This window comes from Emiliania huxleyi (genome assembly GCF_000372725.1).
Source record: "Emiliania huxleyi CCMP1516 unplaced genomic scaffold EMIHUscaffold_43, whole genome shotgun sequence".
NCBI classification, from domain to species: domain Eukaryota; phylum Haptophyta; order Isochrysidales; family Noelaerhabdaceae; genus Emiliania; species Emiliania huxleyi.
Genome location: NW_005198751.1, coordinates 30,162 through 41,824, shown reverse-complemented (window position 1 = coordinate 41,824; position 11,663 = coordinate 30,162). Strand labels below are relative to the sequence as shown.

The 11,663-nt window shown below is 66.0% G+C and overlaps 3 protein-coding genes across 3 annotated transcripts; 2 read left to right on the top strand and 1 right to left on the bottom strand.

The window, feature by feature from the left end:
* Window positions 1-41: 41 nt before the first annotated feature.
* ATPVG2 (vacuolar H+-ATPase, V1, subunit G) lies at window positions 42-834 on the bottom strand. Its single transcript, XM_005769279.1, has 3 exons — window positions 677-834; window positions 548-602; window positions 42-479 (listed from the first exon to the last, which is right to left on the bottom strand). The coding sequence occupies exons 1-3, from the start codon at window positions 827-829 to the stop codon at window positions 352-354; spliced, it is 336 nt and encodes a 111-aa protein (XP_005769336.1). The 5' UTR covers window positions 830-834; the 3' UTR covers window positions 42-351.
* Window positions 835-2,172: 1,338 nt separating this feature from the next.
* EMIHUDRAFT_102706 (hypothetical protein) lies at window positions 2,173-3,703 on the top strand (the record flags this gene model as incomplete). The annotated part of the gene is made up of 2 exons (XM_005769109.1): window positions 2,173-3,087; window positions 3,425-3,703. The coding sequence occupies 2 exons, from the start codon at window positions 2,173-2,175 to the stop codon at window positions 3,701-3,703; spliced, it is 1,194 nt and encodes a 397-aa protein (XP_005769166.1).
* A 2,612-nt stretch (window positions 3,704-6,315) lies between these two features.
* Window positions 6,316-11,056, top strand: EMIHUDRAFT_102705 (hypothetical protein; the record flags this gene model as incomplete). The annotated part of the gene is made up of 4 exons (XM_005769108.1): window positions 6,316-6,894; window positions 8,581-8,917; window positions 8,989-10,569; window positions 10,653-11,056. Coding segments are annotated over 4 exons (2,901 nt in total), but the record flags the coding sequence as incomplete, so codon positions are not given.
* Between the last annotated feature and the right edge of the window lie 607 nt (window positions 11,057-11,663).

Here is an 11,663-nt window from a genome sequence, read left to right as displayed (position 1 = left end):
CAGTCTCCGCGCAGTCGTGTGTTCTTTATTGTGGCCCTCAAGAGAAGTACATCGTTTTGAAATACGTCGGGAGACTGGTCGGTCTCCTGGACGGACTCTGTCTCTGTCTTACTCGTCTAAGCTCTAACCAGGGCCGGTCGTCTCTCAGCGTCTCTCAAAACGACTCTAGCCCGAATACTATTACGTACACGCGGGCGCCCGCAGCGCTCGCCGCCAACACGCGCCGGGGCGTTGACCGGGCTCGCCTCGGCAGCCCCGTCGAGTCGCCACCGCACTCGGCGCCCGCACCCCGCGCTTTGAAGAGGAGGGCGGTTGGCGGCGCGCTAAGACAGCCCGCAGGCCACGTGCGGCTCAGACGCTCACCTCGGTCACGGATTGCAGCAGCATGTTCATCATGGTGTCCTTGTTGCCCGCGACCTGCTGGGAGATCAGCAGCAGCTCCTCCTCGGTGGCGGACTGGGTCGTCTTGGAGTGCGCTCCTGCAGGCCGGCGGCGAGGGTCGGAGACAGCAGGGAGAAAGAGGAGAGAGGGGAGGGGGGCGGCGCGCCGCTGTCGCCGAGCTTGTCCTTGGAGAAGACCTCGAACTGCGCCTGCCGCTGCGCCTGCGTGGGGTGGGCGGCGGAGGGGGTCCCTGCCGGGGCTCGAGAAGCGCGGACACGCGAGGGGTGCGCGGCGCCTTGTAGGCTGCAATCTCCTCGTCCGCCTCGGCCTTGGCCTGCTTGAGGCGCGCGACCTTGTCCTGCTTCGCCTTGGCCACGATCTCCGCCGCGTCCTGCTCCGCCTGCAGCAGCTTCTGGATGCCGATGTGGGCCTTGGCGGTCGCGTCCATGGTCTGTGGCGCGGGCGCGGCGCGCAGGTGTGGGCGGCGCTGCGGATCGGGCGGGCGGGGGAGGAGGGAGGGGCGGCCGCGGGGGGCGACGGGGGCGACGCCCGACGCCAGATCGGGGCGGCGGGGCGAGGGCGGCGAGGCGTCGGGGTGAGCCTCAAGAGCTGTGTCCTGTGCGCTGCGCCGAATTTTCTTTTTTGGCTAGGTAGCGATTTTCTGCGATTTTCAGTGAAAGGATGCCGGAATAAGCGCGTTGCGGCGCGGAGATCTAGGCCAGACTGTGACCGCGCGATTTATTTTCTTTTGTTTGCGGCCCCTCCTTCTGTGGTGTTCACCGGCTGCTGCTGGTTGGGAGAGAGAGAGAGAGATATTTGTTGTTTGTCTGGTTGGAGAGTTGCAGTGTACTCGAGTACGCGATGCCGGTTGCGGAACCCGGAGATTTAGGCCATGGCCTGACACATCAGCAGGCCGTTCATCATTTGGGCAACAGAGAAGGGGTTTAGGTAGGAAGGTGAAGAACAGCCAGGCTCGGACTGGACACCAGCGCGGTATGGGTGGACGCGAGACAGATGATGACGACACGCACGAACGACACACAGACACAAGCAAGCTCACAAGACACACAGCCAGCTGGCTGCCACACACCCTGAGTTGGCGTACACATAACTCAGGGCCACATTCTCCCTGTCGCCCCCCCCAGCACTCCCAGGTGCCAAGAGAAACAAACAAGCAAGGGCACAACAAACAACAGACAACAGGGGCGAACGCGTGAGGCTAGAGCAGGCTTGCTCGGCCTCTAGCAATCTCCGCCGACCGCGAGGCCGGACTAGAGTCTAGACCGTGTGTGGGGTCATGTGAGGTGTCTCTGGTCACTCTCCTCAGGGGCTAGCCGCCAGCCGCTAGCCCTATCTCGCACTCACAGGCAATGACAATCCAATGTATGAGCGTATGCAAGCAGAGGCGCGTGTGCTAAATCTAGGCCGCACGTCGTGGCATATGACTTGGGAGGCGTGCGACGGCAGCGCGCCCGCCGTCAGCTCGACGGTGCGCGCATGTCAGCGAGATGTTTGCCGGTAGAGCGATCCCGGTCTTGTCGAGCGCGAGCCCCGCGCCACGGTTGCCAGCCGTGCCTTCGCGAGAGTCGCCCTCGAGCCGCGTCCCGTCGGCACTACCCTCGAGTGCGTGTCGCTTTGGTTGGCGACACCCACTCGTCGAGGGCAGTCCGGCCGACGGGAGCCTGTCGCGCGCCGGCGACGAATGCGGCGGGGTCGTTGTGCAGAGCGTGTGTGTTCACATCTCCAAAGTGTCGGCGACGGCAAGTCAAGTGGGGAGCAACGGCCGTTGTCATGGTCGTGGAGGTATCGGCCCTCCTCCACTACGAGGCTACAGCCTGGCTGCGGTTCTGGAGGCGAGTGCACGACTTCTCCGGCGTGCGCCTCGCTGCGGCAGGCTGCTCCACCGCCGCCGACCCTGCAAGAGTGCTGCTCCAAGCGCTCTGGCACCTCACGCCCATAGTCGTCGCCGCCTGGAGGCCGCCGATGGCAGGGCGGCTATTGGCTCGCGCCGCCTCGGCGTGGCCGTGGAAGCTGCCGGCGGCGAGGCTGTACTTGGCTTGGCGCCGGGTGACGAGCCGCAATGCTCCCATCGCCGTCATTAGCCGGTTGCCGTGGTTCCGTCGGTTGTGGTCTCTCCGCCTCGGCTCTGTCCACCCTCTCGCGATGCTGATCGCCGCTGCCGCCGCCTTCGCCTCCGCCGCCGGCGGCCGGCACGGCGAGGTCGGCACGGACGCGCAGCAGCCTCCCACCCATCCGCCAGAGGATCGCGAGGAGGCGATGCCTGTCTCGCTGCTCCTCTTCTTCGGCGCAGCGCTCGCCGCCGGCGCCGTGCTCTGGACCGGCCTTGTTGCACCCGCCGGCGACGACCACGACGCAAAGAGCAGCCCGAGCCGCGCCGCCGGCACCTCCACCGACGTCGATCCGACGACGCTCCCGGCTTCCTCTCCCCCGCTGCGTCGGCACCGCGCCTGGTCGTCGCCGGGCCGCCTGGACGCCACCGCGGAGACGTCGCCTGCACAAACGGCGCCTCTGGTCTTCGCCGGGGACGTCCCAGCGAGGACGGCTCGGCGGGGAGATCTCGAGGCGATCGAGGCGGAGAACGCCGCGCTGAGAGAGCACATCTCGGTGATGCAGGGCTCGCTCGACCACGCGGCGCTCGGCCTGCTCCGGCGCGGCATCGACGACCTCGTGGCGCAGCGCGAGGAGGTAGGCGGACAGCTGGCGCGCCTCCTCCATGGCGCGCCGGCGGCGGCGGGGCGGCCGGCAGGCGGCCCGTCTTCGCCGAGGAGCGCCGCTTCTCCCCTCGAGTCTGGCGCGGCGACTCGCATCCAGGCTCAGCAGCGGGGGGCGACTGCGCGCCGCGCGGCGGCAGCTGCCGAGCTCGAGGCCGGCGTCGTGGCGATTGAGCTCCAGATTGAGTTTCTGCGCGGCCAGGCGCGCGCTCGCCCTGCGCGCGTGTCCGAGTCGCTCGCCGCCCGGCCGCAACTCGCAGCCCACACCAAATCCTGCCCTCCACACCTCCTCGCCTCCCGCTGCCACACAGGAGAGGGAGATCTCGGCGCGCGTCTCGGAGCACCTCGACGCAACGGGCCCCGGCGGCACAGGCGGCACAGCGGGTGCCATCCCCTCTCCCGCCGCCTCCGAGCCCGAGCTCTACGAGCCCTTCGGGTGCGGCGATTCGCCGGCTTCCGACGACGGCACCCCTACGCGGGTGCAGAGGGGCGCGAACTGGAAGGTCAAGCAGTTCGGGCTGAAATGCTCCGCCGCCGGCAACTACCCGTCGAAGGGGCCGTCACCCACCCATTATGGCACTCGGCGGTGAGGACGGGATCTCCGTATATCGGCCAACGCCGGCAGTGCGGCCGCGCCTGGATATTCCGATTGCCAGTTGGAAAATGCCTTCTCCTCTCGTATGCACGGGTCTAAATAAATAAATAAATACGGACACCTCTCTACTGTGAGATGGGTAAAAAGGAACAGGCCCCCGCCCTTGCGATCTTTGTGCAGGGTTCTTTGTGGGTGTGGTCGGCGACTAGCCGGGGTCGTCCTCCCGATGGGGGACTAGCACTAGCCGTCTTCCACATGGTCCCTCGGGTCCCTGCTGCTCCTAATCTCTTCGTACATCCTCCTGCTGATCTCCGCAAAGTCCTGCTCCCTCCCTCGTCTCACCCTGCGCGTCTGCTCCGCCTCACCGTCTTCTGCCCTGCGTCGTCTGGCGACGGGTCCTCCATAGTCGGTCGAAGTCGCCGCCCTCCTCGTGCCTCTTCCCAACGTTCCCTCGGCGGCCGATGCCGTCTGCTCCGGCTCCCCAGTCCCCGGGTCTGCCCTGCTCTCGTCTGCACTAGCTTCTGCTTCGTCATCACTGGCGCCTCTCCTCTTCTTTCTCCCCTTCTTGTATGCTTTGTACATCGCGTCGATTCCTCGCCCCACAGGCGCACATCGCTTCCAGGGAGGGGGGGTGCTTCTACTCACACCACATGCTAGGGGGGGGGGGGGGGCTAAGGTCCGAACCCCCCCCAAAGGCTTCACCACATGCACATGCCGGGGGGGGGGGTGGGGGGGCGGGGGCCTCGAGATGTGGGAGGGCGACTCGTGTGGGGGGCTCACCGCCGCCGATGCCGCCCCACCGTCGCCGCCGCCCTCTCTGCCGGCGTTGCCCATGGTGTTGTGCACACTCTGCCCCCACACGTGGGAAACCACTTCCTACTTATGTGGGCCCGGCTTTCCCGGGAGCTAGCTCATGTCTAAAGCTAGTTTTCAAAACAAACTATCTCTCTGCCTATTCGAAAGATGGAGTGACATCTGAGTGACATTGATTCGTGTTACGAACGTACCCGAGTGACTGCTGACACAGACAGGGTGTTTTGTCTGTGGCAAGTGAGCTGTGAGCTGTGTGTGTGTCCAGAAGGTCGGCCCGCGGGCAGATTTAGAGGCGGTGCGGCGGCCCGCGCCCGGGCGCCGTACGTCGGATGTGGAAGTGGGCAAGCAAAAGAAAGTTAGTTAGGATACGGCCGGTTGTCGAGCTGGCCGTCCCTAGGCGCTCCGTCCCTGCCCGGCCCGGCGTTGCCTGTCCGTATCTGTAAAATTGTCTGTAAAATTCTGTTTGTTGAGATTTTTAGCAATACCAAACAACTCTAACACTCACACGTAATTTGGGGCCTTGTTTTGTGTGTTCTGTTTGTTCTTCTCGGGAAAGAAAGAAAAGGCGCAGAGGGAGGCCGCCCGCCTGTCCAGAGCGAACCACATTTTCGTTCGTTTCCGAGAAGAGATCGTTTTTTTCTTTCGTTTCCGTGCGCACACAAAGGGTTCATTGTTTGGAATTGAAATCTTAAAAGAAAGAAAGAAAACAGACAACCCAAGGGAGGGATGGGAGGACGGCACGCCGCCACCACACAGGGATTTTAAGGAGAGGTGTGTGGTGCGCTAGCCGTCGCCCACCCTAGGGAGTCCGCCTCTTCCTATCTCTCTTCGCAGTCTCTCTCCGATTCTCGCTGCAACCTTCATGCCACCTCGCGGTCGTCCCACTCTCGTCGTTCTCTCCCTTGTCATTTCCTCCTCTGTCGCGTCGTTCCCTTCTGCCTCGTCCTGTGACGCCGCCGCCTGCCGGTCCCTTGTTCTCGCGGCTTCTTTCGCCTTTCGGCGCAACTCCGTCCTCCTCGCGGCGTATCCTGGCCCCTCGAGTCTATCGAGCTCCCCTCGCGCAAGGACCACGTTTCTGACTCCCACTCCGATCATTTGCCTACAGGTCATGTTGTTGAAATCTTCACAAAGAAATAAATCAACATCGAATTCTTTTTGAGTTTTCCCGCAAGACGGTTTGCGGTCGTCCTTGGCCCCGGGGGGCGCCAGCTTGTATAAGCCCAGCCACTTGCCGTTCGGGCAGTTCTGGCAATGCGCTCCCTCTACATGAACTACGCATCGCCGCCACCGCTTGCGCCACCGCCGAGCCACGCGCTCCCACCGCTGCGTCCGCCGTTGCCACTGCTGTCGCTGCCGTCGCCGCCTCAGCAACCGCGGTCACCGTCGCCGCCTCAGCAACCGCCGTCACCGTCGCCGCCTCCGCTGCCCCCTCCGCAGAGAAGCCAGTGCAGCGAGCTATCGCCCATGGTGACATCGATTGCAGAGCAGCGGGTGCGCGCCTACCTACAGCAGTGGGACATGCCGACTGTGCCGATCCTGTCGACAGAGAGCAACACTATCGCCGGCACCACCACCGCCTATCGCTCACACATGGTGCTCACAAACGTTGAGGTTGGCAGCGTCCGGCTGCACGGATGCGAGCAATCAGGCGCCGAGCGAGGGTGGTTGGAGTGGATGGCTGCGAGGCTGCCAGACCCCAGCTCGCTGCTCCACCCACCTGCTGCGAGCCTCCTCTCCCGCTACCTGCCCGATGAGATCAAGATCGAACTCAACGACGTGCAGTTCGCCGGCACCATGCGGTACAGTGTGTCGGAGTTTGGGTTCGGCATCGGGAGCGGTGACGTGGCCTTCTCCGGCGGCGGGGACTTGTGGATTGACGACGTCTCGCTCCGGCTTGAGGCGTTGCAGGGCGGCAGGGGTGGTGCGGGAGGTCCTCTGGGCTGCGGTGGCACCCTCGCCCTCACGCAGTTGAATCTGACGGGCTATTACCACGGCCTGGAGTTCCTCTTTGTCGGTGACGGTGTCATGCGCCCAGACGTGCCAGGGTTCGCGTGCGATGGCTACGAGACTCTCTCCACCGATCCGCTCGAGTCGGGCTGGCGGTGGGATGGCTCGGGCGATCGGCCTCCAGGATTGCGCTCCGAGGTGATGAGCACTTTGAGCGAGGCGTGTCGCAACCCGTCCGTCCTCGAGCGCTTGACAGGCCGCTGCCTCTTTGTCTCCGCATGGCCCGCTGCAGTGCTTCACTCGCCGGCATTGCTCGCGGGACCGCTTTTGTTTGGCGCTCTTGGAGCCTGCTTGTTGACCTACTGCATCTGCTGCTGCCGCCGTCGCCGCCGCACCTCTTTCCGGCGGACAAAGGGCGTTGGCCCGGTGCCAGAAGTGGGTCCTATCGATGAGTGGGCAGCACCTTTGGCGCTGTCGTTGCGATCGGAGGAGCCCGAGGATGGCTCGCCGCAGGAGGACAGGGCCACCAGGACCGACACAAGGCCAAGCAGCCAGGAGACTTCCCCATCGCGCCGCAGCAGCTGCAGACGATCCTCCGCAGAGGTGTGACTGTATGCGGAGTGAACGACGTGACGTGTAGAGAATGAGCTTTTGACTTTAAAATTCTCTCCACTTTGTTCGTCATTCCCCCCGGCCCACCGTGTACGCTGGGGGGTTTGGCATCTAGGATGCGCACATCATCTTAAGATGGGGGGGTCGCCGCTCTCCACTTTGTGGGGGGAATGACGAACACAAGCTCTAAGACGTTCACGCAACCGTCAACCCGACTACTGCTACATGGAGAGCGCGCGGGGCGTGTCCGCACGGCCCCCGCGCCGCGTCTACTTCATACTTCTTGACAAAACACGAGGCCCACAAACGCACGGGCGACATGAGGCGACACGCTTCTAGACGAACAACAGCGCCTGAACCGCAACCCACCCCATGGTGCCGAGGCCAATTGCGGCAGCGATAGCATACGACGCAGCATCGGGCGAGTCGGCGTCGGGCGAGTCGGAGGCAGCGGCGGCGTCGCGTGCCTGCGCACCCGCGCCACCGACACATGCGGCCGCAGAGGCCTTGGGCTTGTGCACTGTGTGTAGGACGCACTTTTCCAGCGAGGCCTTGATGCGCTCCACAAACCCCTGCGCGTCGTCCTCTGTGGCAGCAAGGTACGGGGTACAGTCATCCGATGACTGCTCTGTCGCTTCCTCTGACTGCTCTGGCTCCCTCTCCTCTCCCCCGAGGCTGTCGTTCATATCGTCAGAGTCATCAAGCGTCAAGGTCCCGCCAAGCGGTTTGTCTTTCGGTTGGTCTCGCTTTTTGCGCGTCAAGACGGCACGGGACCGGGAGCGCATGGCCCGGTACGCGCGCACTAGTGGCCGCGGCTTCTGCACGTCCCGCATAGGGCGTGCACAAGGGAGTGGCGATAGGCTCTGTCCTTTGAAATCAGGCGCTTCCAGCGAAACGAACGTCCTTTCTTCGCAATAAGTAAGACTTTGAAGAAGGGTCAGGGCTGTTAAAGAGATGTAGGGCCTTCCTTAGGTCCGCCTCTCACTACTCACACCCGCACTGTCTTGTTTATGGGAGGTTCTTGTTTCTTATCCCCCTATCTGTGAATCGCTCGGACGGGCGCGCGGCTGTATGTAGGTAGGTGGTGTAAGTATGAGGACTCCTACCTACCTATCTATCTATCTATCTCCGGCGGGCAAAGTGTCGGGCACTCGAGGGCACAGGAGCCAGAGCGCCGAGGCCAAGCTGTTGGAGAATCGCCGAGGGGCCCGTCGATCCCCCAGGGGTCCTTCACCGCAATCGGTCCTTCGCCTTCATCCCTAACCAAAAAAAATCTCAAGTTGGGCCCTCGGACTGAACAGAGAGCGGCACCGAGCCGACAGCCAGAAGCGTGTCATTGTAGTGCCGAGGTTGTGTAGTCGTCGAGGAGCTTTTCTTGTTTCTTTTCTCTTCGGCCCCCGACGTGCCAAGAATTCTTCTCACGGCTCGGCCCCCCCTCCCGCCTTTGTTACTCGAGTACTGGTTGCCTCCTCCTGCCCGGCCCCCTCCTCGTGCATCTAGAAGGCGCTGAGTTACGGCCGAAAGGAGGCCCGGATGGCAGGCGTGGGCGCCCAAACCGAAGAAGGCCTGGCGTCTTACCGGCAGTACGAGCAGATCGGTTGCGGTGCCTTCTCCGCTGTCTTCAAGGCGCGGAAGAGGCAGTCGATCGAGGCAGTCGCGCTCCGGCGCGTGCACATGTGCCGCCAGGAGAAGCTGCTAGCGGAGGTGCGAGCGCTCCGCGAGATGTCGCATCCGAACCTGCTCGCTCTCCACGGCTGGTACAAGACGGACAACCACTTTTGGGTGGTCTGTGAGTACTGTCCTGGCGGTGATCTCGCCGCGGTGATCGCGCACGACGGTGCGTACCGAATCGCCCACCTCTCTGTGATTCTGCTCCTCTCACCTCCGCTCCCTCGACCTGCCTCGTAGGCGCCTTGCCTGAGCCAACCATCGTCTCATTTGGGCTCGACGCCCTCGCCGCCGTGGCGCACGTGCACGGCCGCGGCTTCGTTGCCGTCGACCTCGCCCCTCGTTCGTGGATGATCTCCGGCTGTGGCTTGCTCAAGCTCTCCGATCTCGGCGCCTCGCGGCACCTCACAGAGGCGGGCGGCCTTAGAGGCGGGCGAGCCCTCGGCCCTGCACGCCCGCCAACACCCTGCCCGCCTGCAACACCTCAGGCGGCCGCGCCGCCGCCGGATGCGCTCCTGTCGTCGCTCTCGCAGGGCTACCCCGCCTCGTACCTCGCTCCAGAGCTCTTGCGGCAGCGCGAGGCCGAGGAGCCGCCGCCGGTCTTCTCGCACGCCTCCGACTTTTGGTCGCTCGGCACCCTCCTCTACCACTTTGCCACCGGCGCGCCGCCGCCGCACCCGCCTCCGGCCGTGCTGCAGCGGCCGCCCCTCGCCTCGGCGGAGCTCGTCTCGCTGGTGAGCTGGCTGCTCGAGCCGCACCCGCTGCGGCGGCCCCGCTGGGAGGAGCTGCGCACGCACGCGCTCTGGTGCGGCTGCCTCGAGCCACACGCAGTGCCGATCCCGTTCGAGCCCCTCTTCGAGCAGTGGAAGGAGGCGCTGCGATCCGAGAGGAGAGGCTCACTCCTGCGGGGAGAGGCTCACTCCTGCGACTCGCCTCGCGCCGACCCGCCCCGCACGGACCCGCCCGGCCATGACGCCGCGGGGGAGGGGGGCGGCCAGAGTGCCGTGCGGCAGGCTCGCGAGGCGACCTCGCCGACGGAGGGCCCGTCGAGCGGGCGGAGATCGCAGCCCCGATCGCAGCCCCAAGGGTCGCAGCCCCAGCCTTCCGCTGCGGAGACGCGGCGGCAGCGGGCGGCAGGCCGCGACTCCGCAGGCCGCGACTCTGCAGGCCGCGACTCCCCCGCGACCGCCGCCCTCTGCCGCCGGCGCCGTTGCGTGGTCTCCATCTCAGGGGAGGCGCAGGAGCCGACGCCGCCGCTCCCGGTCGAGGGGAAGGAGAAGGAGAACGAGGCTGCACAGGGGCCAGCGGCGGGGGGCTCGCTGAGAGGAGACGGCGGCTGGCCGGCTGCGGGGAGCGCAGCTGTCGCGGCGGCGGAGGAGGCCGCTCGAGCCTCCCTGCCCGCGCGGAGGGAGCTCGAGGCGAGTGCCGTCGCAGAGCGAGCCGCCGCGTGCGCTGCTGCGGCGGCGGATTGCGCCGTGCTCCGCGAGTGCGCGATGGCGGAGGCGCGGGACGCGATGCGCGACGCGGCGCTGCTCGCCTTGCAGCCTTGGGAGTGGGAGGTGCAGCCGATAGCGCTGCACCCCTCCATCGAGCCCCCCTCCGACGAGGCGCTCGAGTCCTTCGACCCGCGCGCATTGCCGTTCACGCCTCATTCCGCCGCGGAGCTGCGGGCAATGGACAGCGCTGGCGTGGAGGCGGCTCTCGGCCCCGTCGCTCGTTCGCTCGGAGGGGCGGGCGTGGGCGCCGCGGAGAAGGCAAACACGCTGCTGTACTGCGAGTCGATTTCCACCGATGCGCGGATGGCAACGGCGTTGCTTAACGGTGCTTTCTCTCCCCCACCCACCCCCAAGCCCCTCCCCCTTCTCTCCTCTCCGCCTCCGCCTCGACACCCGGCCCCTCTCCAGGTGCCATCGGCGCGCTGGCTGCGCGCGAGCTGCGGAGCGCCGGCTCGGCGACTCTGAGGCTGCGGCTCGTCACTCTCCTCGCGCTGCTCCTGCGGAACGCGACCCTCCTCGACGCGGCATTCTGCCACGAGCTGCTGATGCCGAGCCTGATCGCGGCGCTGCAGCAACGGGCAGCCACCGAGCGGGCTGCGAGGGTGCGCCGTCGCGCCGCGGCCGCGCTGGGCGAGGCGGTCTACTATTCCGCCGCCGTGCACCAGGACCACGCTTCCGCCAAGCCCGCCGAGTCGAGTGGCGGCGCCGAGTCGAGTGGCGGCGCATGGGTGGTGCCCGAAGCGGCGCTCGTGGCGCTGGTAGCGGCGCTCCGCGAGGACGACTGGCAGACCGCTGCGTACGCGGCCAAGACGGTGCAGAACGTCCTGCTGCGCTGCACCGCAGCGCACGAGGGGTCAGTCGCGGACGCGCTCTGCTGCGCGCCAGTGCTCGCTGCGCTGATTTCCCTCCTCGCAAGGCGGCGGCCCGCTCCAGTCGCCGCCGCCGCTCGCCGCGCTTCTGCCGCCGCCGCCGCCGCCCACCTCATCCGTTTGCGCCCAAGCTTGGCGCATTCGGTCTTCTCGAGCGGGAACGGCAGCAGCGAGCTCGGCGCGCAGGTCCTTCTCGCGCAGATGCGGGGCGACGCGCCGCAGCCGGCGGCCGCCGCCGCCACCGCGTTCCTGCTCGCCGTCAGCGACGCCGACGCGCGACGCCGCCTCAGCAGTGCGCCGCTTGCGATCCGTCGAGCCGCGCTCCGCTCGTGTGTGTCGCTCGTCCGGCGGCCGCAGCAGCAGCTTCAGTCCAAGGGCTGCCTGGTCGCCGCGCTGCTCTTGCCCCTCGGCGCGCCTTGGTTGCACGTTGCGACAGAGCTCGGGCTATTGCAGGCCCTCGCTGCGATGCCTGATGCGGGGGGGCAAGACGTGGACGCCGCCACGGGCAAATCCGAGCGTGCGGCCAGCTGCGTGTGCCGAGTCGTCCGTT